This window comes from Oncorhynchus nerka, linkage group LG13 (assembly GCF_034236695.1).
Source record: "Oncorhynchus nerka isolate Pitt River linkage group LG13, Oner_Uvic_2.0, whole genome shotgun sequence".
Classification (NCBI taxonomy): domain Eukaryota; kingdom Metazoa; phylum Chordata; class Actinopteri; order Salmoniformes; family Salmonidae; genus Oncorhynchus; species Oncorhynchus nerka.
The window spans coordinates 27,735,005-27,753,223 of NC_088408.1; the positions used below are offsets into that span (position 1 = coordinate 27,735,005).

At 46.3% G+C, this 18,219-nt stretch overlaps 1 protein-coding gene across 1 annotated transcript in view; it reads right to left on the reverse strand.

Annotated features, from left to right (window-relative positions):
• syne1a (spectrin repeat containing, nuclear envelope 1a) overlaps positions 1 to 18,219 on the reverse strand; it is a 195,971-nt gene that overhangs the window by 55,887 nt on the left and 121,865 nt on the right. Inside the window, 28 exon segments of the mRNA XM_065026966.1 lie at positions 604 to 838; positions 929 to 1,023; positions 1,159 to 1,306; positions 1,535 to 1,689; positions 1,821 to 1,967; positions 2,107 to 2,289; positions 3,334 to 3,538; positions 3,790 to 3,923; positions 4,285 to 4,455; positions 5,049 to 5,204; positions 5,373 to 5,528; positions 5,777 to 5,953; positions 6,360 to 6,509; positions 6,746 to 6,928; positions 7,169 to 7,301; positions 8,778 to 8,974; positions 9,250 to 9,381; positions 9,847 to 10,020; positions 10,256 to 10,456; positions 10,750 to 10,869; positions 10,968 to 11,069; positions 11,288 to 11,521; positions 11,684 to 11,857; positions 12,143 to 12,271; positions 12,469 to 12,613; positions 12,759 to 12,859; positions 13,056 to 13,187; positions 15,726 to 15,917. Of these exon segments, the coding sequence (XP_064883038.1) occupies positions 604 to 838; positions 929 to 1,023; positions 1,159 to 1,306; positions 1,535 to 1,689; positions 1,821 to 1,967; positions 2,107 to 2,289; positions 3,334 to 3,538; positions 3,790 to 3,923; positions 4,285 to 4,455; positions 5,049 to 5,204; positions 5,373 to 5,528; positions 5,777 to 5,953; positions 6,360 to 6,509; positions 6,746 to 6,928; positions 7,169 to 7,301; positions 8,778 to 8,974; positions 9,250 to 9,381; positions 9,847 to 10,020; positions 10,256 to 10,456; positions 10,750 to 10,869; positions 10,968 to 11,069; positions 11,288 to 11,521; positions 11,684 to 11,857; positions 12,143 to 12,271; positions 12,469 to 12,613; positions 12,759 to 12,859; positions 13,056 to 13,187; positions 15,726 to 15,917 (4,461 nt within the window).

An 18,219-nucleotide genomic window follows, 5' to 3' on the forward strand; every position in this document is an offset into this window, starting at 1 on the left:
GCACATCTGGGACATCATGTCTCGCTCCATCCACCAACGCCACGTTGCACCACAGACTGTCCAGGAGTTGGCGGATGCTTTAGTGCAGGTCTTGGAGGAGATCCCTCAGGAGACCATCCGCCACCTCATCAGGAGCATGCCCAGGCGTTGTAGGGAGGTCATATAGGCACGTGGAGGCCACACACACTACTGAGCCTCAGTTTGACTTGTTTTAAGGACATTACATCAAAGTTGGATCAGCCTGTAGTGTGGTTTTCCACTTTAATTTTGAGTGTGACTCCAAATCCATGGGTTGATAAATTTGATTTCCATTGATAATTTTTGTGTGATTTTGTTGTCAGCACATTCAACTATGTAAAGAAAAAAGTATTCATTCAGATCTAGGATGTGTTATTTTAGTGTTCTCTTTATTTTTTTGAGCAGTGTATAATGAAATTTTATGGAATTTATATTTATTGTCCAGTCTATGTGTGACTACATTGTTAAACCTCAGCAATACAAAAACATTGTGTGAACACTGAAATGCTTATAACTTTTATTGAAGCTTTTTGCCAGTTACAGGTCACAATATACTACATAGAGAAGTATGTCTATTTCACCCACCTGTATCTGGTCCAACATGGTCCTGGCCTCCTGTAAGGCCACCGCCTCTCCCTGTTGATGCACATCCGGGTCGCGAGACACTTCCTGTAGCCATCGCCGCAGCTTCTCCGCCATCTCCCTGTAGCGCTGCCATTGGCGGACCAGGCTGTCAATTATCCCTCTCCTTTGCTGGGCCCGCCTCACAACACCCTGCCATTGGTTACCCAGCAGAGCCAGTTTCAGGCTGAAGTCATCCCTGCAGGAAAGAGAGAGAGATTTACCCCAAATAAACCATATGTGTGTGTGTGTGTGTGTGTGTGTGTGTGTGTTTGTGTGTGTTCCTTACCTGTCGTCCACCTGTCCCTGGTCCAGCAGGCGATGGCCGTCACTGATGATGGAGTAGAGAATCTGCTGCCTGCTGAACATTTCTGTCTGGAACAACTATACAGAAACATTTACAGAGATCAACATACCGGTACAGAGAAACAGCTTACACGCCTATACACCCCCTGCACATAACCTCTCTTCTGACCCCCCCCACACTCCTCTCACCTCCCTCCCTCCTCCTATCCTCACCTCGTGGTCTCTCTGCTGCTCCAGCAGGCTGTGGTAGTTCCCAGAGGTCTCAGCGGCCAGCTTTTGTTCCGTCTGGGACAGGAAGTCCATCCAGTCCTCACACTTCTGCAGGAAGCTCTGCTGCTGCAGCAACACCGCCTGCAGCTTACTGAGGAGGGAGACACAAGATACACAGAGTCACACAGCAGATTGTAACACCTTTATCCATCCTGTGGAACAATAACAACGTAATGAACATGCAACATGGAGCTCTTGTTTTTCAACCTACATCATATCGTTAGTCATTTAGGGTAACACACAATGAGATAGGAATGGCTTGATAAGGGCAATGCATTTGTAACTATTGCTCTGTATGTGAAGACGTTAATGAAGCTACCTGAATCTCTCAGTCAGGTGTGCAGAGTGGGTGGTCCAGGCTCTGTTGAGGCTCTGGAGGCGTTTGATCTCTCTGTCGTTCAGGGGCAGTCTGTAGGCCAGCTCGTTCACACGCTCTAGATCAGGAGAATGGCTGCTCAACTTACACATCTGGCTCTGGAGAGGGAGGAAGGGATTTGAGAGATGTTCTGAATTTATAGTACAATAGAGGCAATATAGAAGCAATTGAAGCAATAGGGCTATCAAGGATTCAACAGAGGTTCAGCTCAGTTGTCAGACATGTTTACCTTGAGTTTTTCCATCCGCTCCTGTATGACAGTGTGGTCCGGTGTTTCGACTGGGTCGGATTCCCTCAGAACCTCTTCAGCCTCCTCAGCCTGACAGGTCAGAGAGTCCAACTGCTCTTTAAAACGCTCACAGTCGTCAGCTCCACACTAGAGAGAGGGAGAAATAGAGGGGGTATACAAAAGTATGAATGTACTGTATATATTGTACATTAAGGGTGTTTGGACATGTGTACGTGTGTACACTGCTCTACTGTGTGCTTGTGACGCTGTAGCACAGATGACCCACCTGCAGTACTTCCTGCTGCCTGTGCAGGGCGTGCTCCAGCGTTGCTAGGCGATGTGTGAGTGACAGGCAGTCTGATTGGAGGGCTGCCATGGAGGAGGCGTCAACCTGAGTCTTTAGCTGTTCCCCCAGCTGCTGCAGCTGTAGTAGAGACTGTTGTACTGTTGCCTGGGCACCCAGCAACTCCTACACAACAACAACAACAACACAGCTATGAGGATTGGAATTGGAGGACAAAATACTGTGAACGTGTTTCTGTAAGAGTAAGGTCAGAGGACAAAATACTGTGAACGTGTTTCTGTAAGAGTAAGGTCAGAGGACAAAATACTGTGAACGTGTTTCTGTAAGAGTAAGGTCAGAGGACAAAATACTGTGAACGTGGTTCTGTAAGAGTAAGGTCAGAGGACAAAATACTGTGAACGGGGTTCTGTAAGAGTAAGGTCAGAGGACAAAATACTGTGAACGTGGTTCTGTAAGAGTAAGGTCAGAGAGCAAAATACTGTGAACGTGGTTCTGTAAGAGTAAGGTCAGAGGGCAAAATGGAATAGCATCATTAAACAATAGAGGGCTTTTCTTCTCTGAAAGACAAGTTACTATTACTGTCCTCCATGCTTGGCAACTGAAACCCTTTTCTACATCTTCACTGTGGAGTTTCTATCATTTAAACACGGAAAAGAAACCGTTTTATACTGTACTGTGTATCACCAGCCCTGCCAGCCTCCCTCACTCTGTTAGGGCTGTGCGGCACTTTGGCCTAACAGTCTGAAAGGTCTTCGGTCATGGTGCGCTGGGTCTGTATTCAGACACACTGGGTGTAATTTGGCCCACCTACCGAAGGGATAGGGCCTTCGGTACTTCTTTGAAACATGCTGACAGGCAGTTTCTATGCTTATTCACATAAGAGCAAGGATGCATTCTTCACTAAAAGCTAGGCTTTCAAAACTGTAATGTATATCTAAGGAAAACTGCTGTGTGGCAGATCGTCTCTAATTTTATCTTGCCGATTCACCCTCTGAATGACCCAAATACAAAATCCATGCTTAAAAATCCTTCTTTAACCTGTCTCCTTCCGTTCATCTACACTGGTTGAAGTGGATTTAACAAGTAACATCAATAAGGGATCATAACTTTCACCTGGATTAACCTGGTCAGTCTATGTCATAGAAAGAAAAGGCATTCCTAATGTTTTGTATGCTCAGTGTATGTCATTTAGGTGCATTCATTGCTTACGCTGCAGTTTCTAATCCACGCGTTGCTTTCCTCTTCCGTGACGTCTCTGTCGGTGGCACTCTTGAGCAGCCTGTCGGCCCTCTCCTCCTGTTTGTGTACAGCAGAGACACTCTGGTCATACAGCTCTGTGTAGCGCTGCCACAGACCCAGCAGAGCCTTGCTGCTCCTCAGCTGTTCTGAGATCTGCTCCAGCAGACCGTTCCACCTGAGACAGAGGAAGGTAATAAGTTAGGATCTGAACTGGGAGCAGTTATGACACCGAACCGAAAAGAGTGTTGTACTTGCATCAAGTGTCACAGACTGTTCTAAGATAAGCCAAGCGTTACTGTGTATACTGAGTGATAACATTCCAGACTCCTAGCTCACAGTGGGCCCCAGGAAGATTAGCTGTTGCAACTGTAACAGCTAATGGGGATCCAAATCCCCATTACCCTGCAGCCCTTCTTCAATGCTCACCTGATGTTGATGTCCCGGAGGGCTCCGTCCAGTGTGTCTGCCACAGACGGGTGGCACTCTGTCAGCAGCTGATGTGTGACAGAGCCAAACTTCCTCAGACTGCTCTCCTGCTTGTCTAACTCCTCCTGCAGGTTCTGAACAGGTACATAGTGTCGGGTCAATGACAAAGATAAAATACAGAGAATCTGTTCGCTCTCTACAAACAAGTTATCAGGCTAAATGTTGTAATGCTATAACATGACAATTCAACAATCTCAAGTTAACTTCAATCTTGACCTCTTGCCTTCCTATGACAATCTTGCCTTCATTCTGCATAGGAATGTTTCTTCAATTTTTTTTATTCAAAATGTTATTCCAACCTCAGGGTGTGTTGAGGTTGTATTTTAGTTGTGTTTTTGTTGTATTTTAGTTGGGTTTTGGTTGTATTTTAGTTGGGTTTTGGTTGTATTTTATTTGTGTTTTGGTTGTATTTTAGTTGTGTTTCGGTTGTCTCACCTCCAGGCTTTCCACCTGTTGTTGTACAGCCTCCAGGGAGCCTGTGAGCAGGTGTAGCCGGGACACGGAGTACCTCCCCTCCATCAGGTAACCGTTGATCTCCTCAGCAGCACGGCGGTACAGAGTCCACTGCTCCAGCACTGACCGCAGACTCACCTTCATCTGACCAATCTGGAGGGCCGGAGAGAGAGGACATTAAGTTCAACATTTTGTTTTTTTTACTATTGTCAGGGAATTCTCTGAATTCTCTGAAAGGTTAAATTAGGATTATAATGAAGTGAAGTCCGTTCAGACAGAAAACCTGAGTGTTTGCATCAGCTGATAGCAACTATGCTCTGGGGTTTCTTTGCTGCCATGCTGTTGCTGTAACATGCTGTAATTCGCGATGCATTGTCTGTTTTCTGCTAGCCCACCACCACGCCAGCCTCCACCTGTTTGGCGCTGCTCTTTTCCCAATAGGTTGGATTGGTATAAAGATATACCGCGCTCACTGCCTGTACTTTGTTGTTATGGTAATGATTTCAGCATTGCTATGGCAGTGAGCTACCCCCAAGCTGCAGAGTCTACTGCCAAGACCGAAAATATTCTAAATGACTTTCTAATAAATGGTTAAACAAATACTTGGTGTTTTCTGTCTGAATTGAGGTTAGATTTGGATATGGTACTCTAGGCAGTGAAACTGTTCCTAAAATGTAAACAAAATCTGTCAGATTAATTGTGTTAATGTCATGGCATCCTGTCTGGAGAATTGTCTATAAACCCACCATATTGTCCAGGTTGGCCCAGGACTGGTTCAACCCTTTAAGAGTCTCCATAACAACAGAGCAGGCCTGCCCCCTCTTTTCCTGGATGAGTCCGCTCCCTCTCTCTTCAGCTTTCTCCAAATCCTTCTCTTTCTCCTTCACTAACTCTTCCAACTCCTGAGCAAGAGAAAGAGAGGGAATAGAAAGATAAACAACATAAGAAAACAAATATTATAGATGAATTAGAACTGATCTGAGGTTAGAAAACTTACTGTGAAGAGAATATTTGCTTGTAGGTTTAATGGGAAATTGTGAATGGTGTTAATGCTGTATCTCTGTCCCTACCTGGCAGTCTTTGAGTGCATTCTGCACCGATGCTACGTCATCTATCCTGTGTCTCTTCTTCAGTTTGTCTTCTTGCAGGGTCAGCCAGGTCTTCAGGGCCTGAACACCATTCTCATGCTCCATCCAGCCCTCCAACAGGCCTTCCAACAGCTGGATCTGGGGTACACACACAGCGACATGTTACACAACAAGAACAACAACTGCCATTAATGAAAGAAAGGCAAAGCATGAACTTGAGAGATCGGCGCGTAGTTCGTTGACTTGTCTTTCACCTAAATCTTGTTGTTCTAGCTATCAAAAAGTGGGGCTATCAAACAGTTACTGATGACATCTATCCAAAATGTGTGGGGGAGGCTTTCAGAAACATAATTCCTCCAGGCCAATGGGGGGCGGGGGGTAGCTACCTTCTCAATGATGAGGCCTTGCAGTATCTGCCAGCGGCGGTTCATGGCTCCCAGGCGCTCGGCGAAGTCGGTCTTGTCGCTGCGCTTCCCCTCCACATCTTGACTACTGATCTGGAGCACCGACTGGTTGACGAAGTCCACCGTCAGCTGTTTACATGTCAGGTCTATACTGAACCCCTAGAGAGACAGACAGGGGAATGGGAGAGGGGAGGCGAGAGAAAGAGATGGGAGGGAGATAGAGAAGGGTGGGGGAGAGAGAGATAAGAGGGAGCGAGAGAGAGAGATGGAATGGAGAGAGAGATGGAAGGGAGAGGGAGTGGGTAGATGTGGGAAAGTATAGAGACCGGATACATCGAGTAATGGGAGAGAGAGGGACAGCAGACAGCAGAGACAGAAAAAGGGTGAACGATAATAAAGTAGAGAGAGAGAGAGAGAGAGAGAGAGAGAGAGAGAAAGAGAAATAGAGAGAGAGAGAGAGAGAGAGAGAGAAATTGTCACAACACTCATTTAAATCATTACAATGATACTCTGATTTTGTTTTAGCAATGTCTCTGAGAGGAGTACTTCTACTACACTATCTTACCTTGTACTTCTGTAGGTAGTCCTGAACAACCTCTGACCCCACTGCTCCCATGATCCTCTGCTGGTCCTCCGCTATCACGTTCTCCATGAGAGAGATCCAGCTCATCAGCTCTGTGATGGCGTGACGCGACGCCAGCTTCTCCATCTGCAGCTGCAGGCACAAACACAAGGCAAAGTCATGTTACAAGCTGCATCTCTCCATTTCCCAGTTCTCAGTGGACTGACACCACAGACACCGCAGACACCACAGACACCACAGACACCACAGCAGGAGGCATTTCTTTAGTTATAACATTCCTAACTTATGAATTAGTTACAAAATGTGTTACTCTACATATTAAGCTAAACAATGGCAGCAAGTTAACAAACTTTAGACTGATTCCATACCTGGTGTAGTTTTTCCTGTACCACTGGGATTCGTGTGAACAGCTCAGCCCACTGGGTGTCCACCTGGGCCAGAGCTGATCTCAGACCAGCCGTGTCCACCCTCTTCAGCCGCAGCAGCTGGTTGCCTGTACTCAGCACTGAGGAGCGCAGAGACGACTTAGCATCCACCTCCTTAGAGAACTCCTACAGGGGGAGAGAAAGAGAGAGTGAGGGGGAGGTGAGCTTTCATTCCTTTTGATAGATCATTGCACATGTTGGTGTAAAGAACACGACTGCACATAGGACCCAGAGGTTTTCTTGGTCAGCTGACGTGACCAAGAAAAAGCTTTTTCTATCTACAGCATACATGTATAAATACATTTCTCTGGGATATGTGTAGACCTATCTGTCTGGTGTAACTTGAGGTCTCTCAGTCTCACTCACCAGGAAGGCATACAGGTGATCTCTGACCGTCTCCAGCTCCTGAGGTACGGTCACAGACTGTGTGGTCCAGAACTCCAGACGGTCCAGAGCTGACCGCAACCACTGACTCAACTCTGCTGACTCACTCTGGTACCTGTAAGGTCACATGATATAACAGCAGCAAATGTTTAGCTCTGGGATTAGTGTTTCATATTTAGTTCTGGGATTAGTGTTTCATATTTAGTTCTGGGATTAGTGTTTCACGTTTAGTTCTGGGATTAGTGTTTCATGTTTAGTTCTGGGATTAGTGTTTCATGTTTAGTTCTGGGATTAGTGTTTCATATTTAGTTCTGGGATTAGTGTTTCATGTTTAGTTCTGGGATTAGTGTTTCATGTTTAGTTCTGGGATTAGTGTTTCATATTTAGTTCTGGGATTAGTGTTTCACGTTTAGTTCTGGGATTAGTGTTTCATGTTTAGTTCTGGGATTAGTGTTTCATGTTTAGTTCTGGGATTAGTGTTTCATGTTTAGTTCTGGGATTAGTGTTTCATGTTTAGTTCTGGGATTAGTGTTTCATGTTAAATTCTGCGATTCAATTTAAAAAACGTACTCAGCTAGTCTGGACTCATACTGTAGTGTATCTTCCACCGTTGGCATACATGGTTAAAATTAGCAATAGAATATACAGCATAGAAACACAACACAATGACAACTTCTATGATATACAGTATCTATTCAGCCTAAGGCCCCGCAGAAACTGTAAACAAAACCCACTCTCCTCCTCTCCCCCACCCCCTCCCCTCTCCCCCTCTTCCCTATTCTCTCCCGAACCCCCTCTCCCTCTCCTCCACCCCCTCCCCTCTCCCCCTCTTCCCTATTCTCTCCCGAACCCCCTCTCCCTCTCCTCCTCTCCCCCACCCCTCCCCTCTCCCCCTCTTCCCTATTCTCTCCCGAACCCCCTCTCCCTCTCCTCCTCTCCCCCACCCCTCCCCCTCCCCCTCTTCCCTATTCTCTCCCGAACCCCCTCTCCCTCTCCTCCTCTCCCCCACCCCTCCCCTCTCCCCCTCTTCCCTATTCTCTCCCTCTCCTCCTCTCCCCCACCCCCTCCCCTCTCCCCCTCTTCCCTATTCTCTCCCGAACCCCCTCTCCCTCTCCTCCTCTCCCCCACCCCCTCCCCTCTCCCCCTCTTCCCTATTCTCTCCCGAACCCCCTCTCCCTCTCCTCCTCTCCCCCACCCCCACCCCTCTCCCCCTCTTCCCTATTCTCTCCCCCACCCCTCCCCTCTCCCCCTCTTCCCTATTCTCTCCCGAACCCCCTCTCCCTCTCCTCCTCTCCCCCACCCCCTCCCCTCTCCCCCTCTTCCCTATTCTCTCCCGAACCCCCTCTCCCTCTCCTCCTCTCCCCCACCCCTCCCCTCTCCCCCTCTTCCCTATTCTCTCCCCCCTCTCCCTCTCCTCCTCTCCCCCACCCCCCTCTCCCCCTCTTCCCTATTCTCTCCCGAACCCCTCTCCCCCTCTTCCCTATTCTCTCCCGCCTCCCCTCTCCTCCTCTCCCCCACCCCCTCCCCTCTCCCCCTCTTCCCTATTCTCTCCCGAACCCCCTCTCCCGCTCCTCTTCCCCTCTCCTCTGACCTGCTCCAGTGTTTGAGGGTGGAATCGAAGCGGTGCAGCTCCTTGTTGACCTTGGTGGTGGAGCAGAGCCAGTGTTCCCCTAGCTGGGTGAGCTGGTTCTCCAGGTCTGAGCAACACACAGACAGCAGCAGCCTCTTCCCCTCTTCCATCACCTGATAGAGCTGGGGCTGGTGCTCTGTCAGGCTGGTCTTCAGACGCTATAGACGGGAAGGAGGAGAGGTGAGAGGTATGGATCAGAAAACAATGTCCTGTAAGTCACAGTACCCAATACTAAGGTGTTTCAATACCATGTGCAACGAGAACACAAACATGTATACCTGGGGGACACCTGTACGTGTATCCTTGGGGGAGATACATTGAATTCAGTTACGTTTTTAGTGATTTCCATTGCAACAAGGGAACATGCTAAAATAATCGGTCTTGTGCCAGGTCAATCAGTAGGTGTGTATGATGAGAGGTGTGTGCTGTGTACCTGGTAGAGAGTGATCCTGTCGCTGAGTCTCTCCTCTGTCTCCTCCACCAGGCCCACCGTAGGGATACTACACTCTACTGCCTCCAGCTGCCTGTACAGAGCCTGGTAGTCCTCCACCAGCATGCTCCACGACTGGGACAGACAACAGACAGACAGCAGACAGACAGACAGACAACACAGAGAGAGAGAGAGGGGGGGGGGTAATATTAGACTGTTCATCAAATCACTTTGCCATTCATCATTTCATCAATTTGTCGGTCTGTTTTATTGTTGTCATCTACTATGACTGACCTAGAGGGGGAAATTATTTAACAAATCAGTCTCTCTCTCTCTCTCTCTCTCTCTCTCGCTCCCTCTCTCACTCTCGCTCCCTCTCTCACTCTCTCTCGCTCCCTCTCTCACTCTCTCTCGCTCCCTCTCTCTCTCTCGCTCTCTCTCAATTTCATTCATTCATTCAATTTCATTCATTCAACCAAACCATCGAACCAGTCCACCAAACCAATTACCCAATCCCTCCTTCAGTAGCCAGTAACCATTCTCCTCTTGCTTCCCTAAGTAGCAACCAGGTACTGTATGCTTCCACCATCCCACTCTTACCTCCAGTATTCCTTCCAGCTCGACCCCTCTACGGTGGGCCTGTTTGAGGACGTTGTTGGCCAGGGCCAGGGTCTCCTCCAGGACCTGGCTCTCCCTCTGGACCACCAGGCCGCTCACCTTACTGTAGAATGTCTGGGTCAGGATCATATGACACTCCAAACCCTGGAAAAACTCCTGGGGAGAGGAGAGGGTGGGAGGGTGAGAGAGAAAGAGAAAATGTCATGAATTGAGAGTGGAAAAATGCATTGTGACCCTAAAAATAAGCAACACTGAAGAACACCATGACGTTATTAGTATGTTCTGGACCCTGATATGACAATGTGACAGCCCACCCAATAATGTTTGAGTGTGGACATTTATTGTTAGCTTAACGTGTAATATAACCAAACTCTTTTTTTGAAGGCCCGACCTTGTGCTTGTCCAGGAGTATCTGCACTTCTATGACAGAGCCCACGGTCATCTTCTGGTCGGCGGCCATCTTGTCCTGTGCGGTGTCGACCAGGTCTGTGAGGTCATGCAGGGCACTCTCATACTGGGCCTTCAGAGACAGACTGTGGTTCAAACTGCTACGCCTGGAGCCTACCATCAACACCAGCTCCTCGTAGGCATCCTATAGACATGGGTTCCAGATAATACATCAAACATACACTACACATCCTGGGTCAGATATCAGACAGTAGTTAGGGTTGATATGAGGGGGATGGGGGCTTACGGCACCCCTCTTGTTAATAAAACCCCCCATATTCACAGCACCGCCTCACCACCCCTGCACAATCAGTACCTTCCCCCCTGTTAACCTTTGACAATTCATCCCCTGACTGTTTTAATCATACAGTATTTATTACGCAGTACATATTAAACATAGGTTATATGACAGTGTTATTAGGAGAGTTGTGTTGTTACCTGTAGTTTGAGAAGCTCCTGGTTGGAGATCTGGTCAGGCTGTCGTCCCTCTGCTCTGCTCCTGAGCTCTGCTACTCTCTGCTCAAACTCCCTCAGACCATCCTCCACCTCGGATAATGTCTGTTCATGAAAAAGGACTGTGTTAAATGTGTGTGTGTGTGTGTGTGTGTGTGTGTGTGTGTGTGTGTGTGTGCATGTGTCTATTACTATCACTGTACCTCCATCTGTTTGGGTGCAGGCCTGTCTATGGCTCCAGCCGTCCTCTGCAGCAGCTGGTGTTTACTCTCACTGAGAGCTGTGAACAGCAGCCTCAGCTCCGTCTGGTGGAGAGGAGACAGGAGAGATGGGGGTCAAAGGTTAGCAATGATGACAATGACAAATGGTAGACATGCCTTTATATCGCACGCACGCACACGCACACACACACACACACACACACACACACACACACACACACACACACACACACACACACACACACACACACACACACACACACACACACAAACAAACACAAAAACACATGCACAGTAGCTACCTGGAAGCCGGTGTGTTCCTGCAGTCGGTCTCTCATACAGTCACAGTGTTGCTCCAGGGTTTGGTCCAGCAGGCCCAGCCTCTCCTGCAGCCCATCCAGAGTGTCTTCCATCAGGGCCTGCTCCTCCCCTCCATACAGCCTCCTCCCTCCTCCTGCTGCTCCACCTCCTCCTCCCAGCAGCTCCCTGCACTTGCTCATCTCCCCTGTCACCTCCCTCACCTCTTTACTCAGGCCCTGCAGAGCAAAAACCCAGTAATATAGTTCATAATACAGTATAGAGGGAATGTTCTCTGAATGTTCTCATATTATGTGTGTGGGGAATATTGCTCCATAAAGTCTATTAGCTGGTTGGTTACTAGAACTGTAATGTGTTTGATTGCCTCTGCCTGTGGTTACCTCCAGGTTAGAGAGCTGTGTCTCAGTGTCCTCTGACAGCAGCACAGGACCAGAGAGGACGTTGTTCTCAGCACTGTCCAGCCAGGACGAAGCAGCAGACACAGCCGCATACAGCTCCTCCTGCACCGACACACCCTGGGGCACGTCCTGCTTATTGTCAGCAACGCCTTCTGGCTGTGGACACACAACATAGGAGTCATGTTAATGTTACACGTTAACTAACTAACTAACTAACTGTCTAACATATTTAAAGCTAGCACAGCCACATCATTTACTGGAGGTAGCTACTGTACGTTAATGTAACCAGAGAGGCTTAATTCATCACAGAAATAATCCTTCTCACTGAATCACAGTCAATCCATGTTTTCATGTACACATCCAGGAAACCTATATATTACTGGTTGACTGTCTTACTTCCATCCTCATGTTATATACACCCAGTCGGTGTACCTGTATTACCTCTTGGGCTAGCCTCTCTAGAGTCTGGCTGCAGCCCTCCAACAGAGCCCTGGGGAAGTAAGGGTCTTGTCCCAGCGCCTCCCTCCTGAACACCACCCCTGGGCTGGACACACATGACCTGTGGAGCACCTGGGGAGAGGGGAAACAGGACTGTCAGATAGTGACGTAATCTCACACCATAACTTAGTACTGGTTACTGTACTTGGTTGGAATATGGTTTGTACTGTAGGTATTTGAATAACATTAGATGCTATGTGGACAGGTGTGCTTAGACAGGTAAGGTATTTTGTAGATACGAAGATAATAGATATCCAAGCCATCCTTACCGGACTGAGCTGCTCCTGCTCCAGGGAGTTAAGAGACAGCTGGAGTTTGGTGCTCTGGTCTTTACTCAGATTCTCCCATCTCTGTCTCATCTGGTCATGAGGGGTCAAGGTCTCTGCCTCTAGCAACACACCAGGCGTTCCCTCACTAGAGAGAGTGAATGAAATAGTAAGGGATAAACAGAGACCAGTGCAAGAATGAGAGAGAAAACAATTAGAGAGTGTGTGTGTGTGTGTGTGTGTGTGTGTGTGTGTGTGTGTGTGTGTGTGTGTGTGCGTGCGGTAAAACGTACCTGTCTCCATTGGGTGTGGTCTGTTGGCTGAGAATCTCCTCCCCTACACTGGCTACAGACTTCAGTAGCCTTCTCTGCTCTGCCAGCTGCTCCTCCAGCTCCTACACAATAAAATAATAGAGCATGAATACACACAGCTTCATACCCTCCACAGTACATTTACTTCTCCAACACAGATACATACTCCACTTAAGACAACTATTCCCGTACGCACTCCAGAGGGAAGGAGATATGTAGAGTCATGGTACAGTATAGTGGTATAGTACATGCACAGGAAAGAGCTATGTCATATCCTACCTTCTGTCGTAGCAGGTTGTCATGGTGCTGTTGTGTGCGTGTGGAGCGGGCCTGGGACAGCCAGTCCTGTATGTTGGGACTCTGGGACAGGATGGAGTCTGGCTCACTGTCCTCCTGCTCCTGCAATGAACCCTGGGACACATGCAGAGGTCAGAGGTTAGGGGTGAAAGGAGAGATGTTACAGTGGATATAAACGGTGATAAATGCAGTTACTTTGATGCACAGTTTTGTGAGATTGAATTACAAAGATACTCCAACTAGGATTACTCTCCAATTAACGGATTAAAAGGGATGGATTACTCTTTAAATTCTATTTTAGGAGATTAAAAGCTTGTTCAAGGAAATTGTATTCTAAGACTATTTGGTAAAAAATTATGACATATTTCTTCATAATAAATATTGAAAGGGTGCATTCCCACTATTTGTTTGAAATGCAGATCCGTGCTGACATGCTTGTAAACATACCTACTACTACTGAAGACAATACCATAGCAAAGTGAGAGGCCCGAATGCCATGTACAACAGTGTTAGAGTCAGTATGACGACCAGAGAGAGAGGACTCCAGAGCATCTCTGGGTTGGGATCGGAGGTTAGCATCTCTTTGCTCTTTGTTTGTGTGACATACAGGCAGTTGCTGTTCTCATGGGAGACAGTGGGCCTTTATGACTGAAGCAGAGCCTTTGTGTCCACAAAACAGCTATTGATGGAGATGCGCAACACACTTCAACAAAACACAACAATACAACAACACATAAAGGCAGGTTTATGGTCCAACTGTGTTTGTGTGTGAGAGAGGGAGAGGGCTACATTTGTCTGTTATTATGGCGGCGCAAGTGCCAAACGCACGTTAGTTTGCGATTTCAGCATGTAAAAATGGTCTCTCTGGCATTTCCCACCCCAGACGCCAGGTTCAGCAATTTACCTGTCTAATACCAGCTTGCTTGTGCTGAGGTGGGAGGGGTGGCAATATTTGAGATGTGTCCTTGAAAACAAGCGCAAAAGTGACAATTTCATGCAGCGCATATCAGGATTTAAGACCAACGACAAGCAGGTCTTAGAGGTTGGTAATGGCGTGGATTTTGTAACCGCCCATGACACAAAGTGCCATTATGCTCATGGAACAAGGGAGGACATGTGCTTTTTGTGCCGGTAACCCTAATGTTAATAAACATTTGGTTTAATTTGATTAAAAACCAAGCACAAAGCTTTTTTGACCTACCCAATGGATTTGCAAAGTAGCCAAGCCTATCAATAAAGAGTTTGATTCATGAGACTGCTTTGAAATACATCTTAATCACCAAAGCTTTATTATAATATCAAGTTTGGGAGCAGCAGAACAGTGAGCGGACAGTCCTTTCTTTTATCTATGTCTATTTTATCTATGTCTATTTTATCTATGTCTATTTTATCTATGTCTATTTTATCTATGTATTGTGTAATCCTACATCATTGTAGCCAGCTCCCGTTTTGGACATCAATAACAACCACTCCATGTAAGCTACATGCGCCCATGTGCCCATCATGAAACGAGTGATGAGATGATGCTGGTGATCCTGTAGCATTCCCCTACCCCAGCCGTGTCTATAGGCTAAAACTACGGCTGGTTCAACAGCAATCTGTTGTTTCTTTTTTATTCTGTCCATTCTATGATAGCATGCTCCTGACCCCAAGCTATTTCCAAATATTGTTGTTTAATTTGATTTAAAAAACCAAACTTATTAGAATGATTCACCGTCCTGTCTTTATGATGATTACATCCAACTGGCATGCAATGGAATTTAGGAGCCGTCTGCTATTTCTGGAGGAGTGTGAATACGATCTGTAAGATGGGTCCATTATGTTTCTTAAACATTATATTTGGGAGCAGTATAACGGTGAGTGGACAATCTCTTTATGTTGGATCTTTATCCGGCTTCTATGAAAAGTTTGGATGTGTGTAAAACCCTGCATTGTCTGAGTTGCCTTAATATTATATGCCCATGGGGAGTAATTATGGTGCCTGTCACTCTATTTAGACATAGCCTATCTAAACCAAGTTGTTGATTCGTTTGGATTAGAATTAGATTATAAGTATAGCCATAATGCAATTTACAGTAGGCCTCGCCCCTATATCAGTCTGAATGCTATGTTTAACAATATATCTCCATATTCAAGTCATGCCTTACTTAGAACAATGTTGACTGCAGACATGGTCAACATATTTAGTAAAAATGGGATAGGCCTACATTTTATTACTTTGTTTCTGTAGTCAACTTAACAAACTAGGCTTTAAGGCTTTAACAGACTAAGATTCTAATTGGAGTTGAAGGCAACACAATACATAACAGACTTGAAGCCACCACATATTTAGCCATGGAGCAGGTTCTGATTGGCCAGTGAGGGGTTAAGCCTCCAACTTATTGATTCATCTGCCCTTTCGTGCCACCACCAGCTACAGTGCCCATATACCCGCAGTGAAAATAGAGCCCTCTGTGAGAAATAGAGAAAGAAAAAAAGAATGTGAATTGGTGGGAATGAGAGGGACAAAGAGGAGATAAATAAAGAAAGAGACACGGAGATAGGAAAGCTGGCGAGAGGAAAGAAGAGGACAGAGAGAGAAGTGAGAGAGCGAGACAGAGAGACTGAGAAAATAGCCCAACACTCATGCCACTACGATGCATCGTGTCTCACCTGGATGTCGACCTGTTTGTCCTGCAACATCCTCTGCAGCTCCACCAGGCTGTCTTTAAGGGAGTGGAGTTTAAAGGTGAGCTGCTCGGCCTCCCCGCGCGTCCCCGCCCGCCCCTCCAGCAGCAGGCTCTCACTGTGGACCGATAGCTCTGACAGGGAGGCCACCTTCTGCTCAATCTCAAACAGCATGTTCTGCAGGGACAGCAGCACACAGTAAGGCCAGAACAAACAGAGTGACCACCAGAGTGACCACAACCTGATTCACAATTTGACCGCAGTCACTGTTGCAGGGAAGAAAGCTGAGACATGATAGCAAACCCACAAATGATACAGCTAGGGCTAAAATATGTCAATGTCAGTAGAGACTCCTCGGAGTGAAACATTAAAAAAGTTCACATTTGTAGATAAAACTATATTAAATATATTCACGTCACCAAATAACTGATTAAAAACAGTTTTGCAATGAAGGTCTACATTAGCAACCACAGCACTCTGTAGGGTAGCACCATGGTGTAGCCGGAGGACAGCTAGCTTCCGTCCTCCTCTGGGTAAATTGACTTCAATACAAAACCTATGAGGCTCATGGTTCTCACCCACTTCCATAGACTTACACAGTGATTATGACAACTTCCAGAGGACATCCACCAACAGAGCTTGCAGCATGAACTGACATGTTTTCCACCCAATCAAATGATCAGATAATGAATCTAGTACCGAAAGCATAACCTACAGCTAGCTAGCACTGCAATTCATAAAATGTAGTGAGTCGGTAACTCAAAGAGAAAGAAAATAGTTGAACGGTTTTCAACAAATTGTACCCGCAAAACACCAGTCTCAACGTCAACAGTGAAGAGGCGACTCCGCGATGCTGGCCTTCTAGGCAGAGTTGCAAAGAAAAAGCCATATCTCAGACTGGCCAATAAAAAGAAAAGATTAAGATGGGCAAAAGAACACAGACACTGGACAGAGGAACTCTTCACTGTTGACGTTTGAGACTGGTGTTTTGCGGGTACTATTTAATGAAGCTGCCAGTTGAGGACTTGTGAGGTGTCTGTTTCTCAATCTAGACACTCTAATGTACTTGTCCTCTTGCGCAGTTGTGCACCAGGGCCTCCCACTCCTCTTTCTATTCTGGTTAGAGCCCGTGTGCACTGTTCTGTGAAGGGAGTAGCACACAGCGTTGTACGAGATCTTCAGTTTCTTGGCAATTTCTTGCATGGAATAGCCTTAATTTCTCACAACAAGAATAGACTTTGTTTCTGGACATTTTGAGCCTGTAATCGAACCCACAAATGCTGATGCTCCAGATACTCAACTAGTCTAAAGAAGGCCAGTTTTATTGTTTCTTTAATCAGAACAACAGTTTCAGCAGTGCTAACATAATTGCAAAAGGTTTTCTAATGATCAATTAGCCTTTTAAAATGATAAACTTGGATTAGCTAAAACAACGTGCCATTGGAACACAGGAGTGATGGTTGCTGATAATGGGCCTCTGTACACCTATGTAGATATCAGCCGTTTCCAGCTACAATAGTCATTTAAAACATTAATAATGTCTACACTGTATTTCTGATCAATTTGATGTTATTTTAATGGACCTAAAATGTTATTTTCTTTTCAAAACAAGGACATTTCTAAGTGACCCCAAACTTGTGTACGTTGTAAACCTTCATTCATAGGCTACGTTGTAGCAACCTCATGATGGGTATAGTGAACATTAGAGTATCATGTAGTAGCCTAAACCTATCGATGTTACATTGAGCTGGGTGAATGGAATAGGAATGAAAGTCATCAAATATGCTTTAATAGAAATAAGGCCATGCTCATAAAAAAAAAATTGTCCCCTCTCATCTTAAATGGCATCAATCACCACTGGTCAATATGGTATGGTCAGAAAGGGCAGCTTAGAATACTGCTCCCATCAGGGAGACAGCTCAACTCTGACAGTCAATGATAACCCAATCCCAGGCCAACAAAAAAAAATCCTATCTAGAGCCTAAAAGGGTTCTTTGGCTGTCCCCATAGGAGAAACCTTTGAAGAACCATTTTTGTTTCCAGGTGGAGCCCTTTTGAGTTCTATGTAGAACCCTTTCTACAGAGGGTTCTACAAGCAACCCAAATTGGTTTTATCTGGAACCCAAAAGGCTTCTACCTTGAACCAAAAAGGGTTCACCTATGAGGACAGTCAAAGAACCGTTTTGGAACCCTTTTTTCTGAGAGTACTGTAACTAACTATACCACAACAACATGAACACAACCCCTTTCTCTATCTCAGGAACATCAACGTCCAATGATAGCTCTCTGTTCTCTTCCTCAAAGAGTTTCTATTGGCCGAGGGCAGTGAATGACAGTCCGTGTTCTGGAAGGTCAGAGGCCTCGTCTCCACATAAAGGCCTTGGCCACTGTTTTCATGAACCCATCAGAAGAGCTACTGCTGCTGCTTCTTGGGCCTGCCTCATACAGTACACATACTGTATGCACACCACGTTCTCTG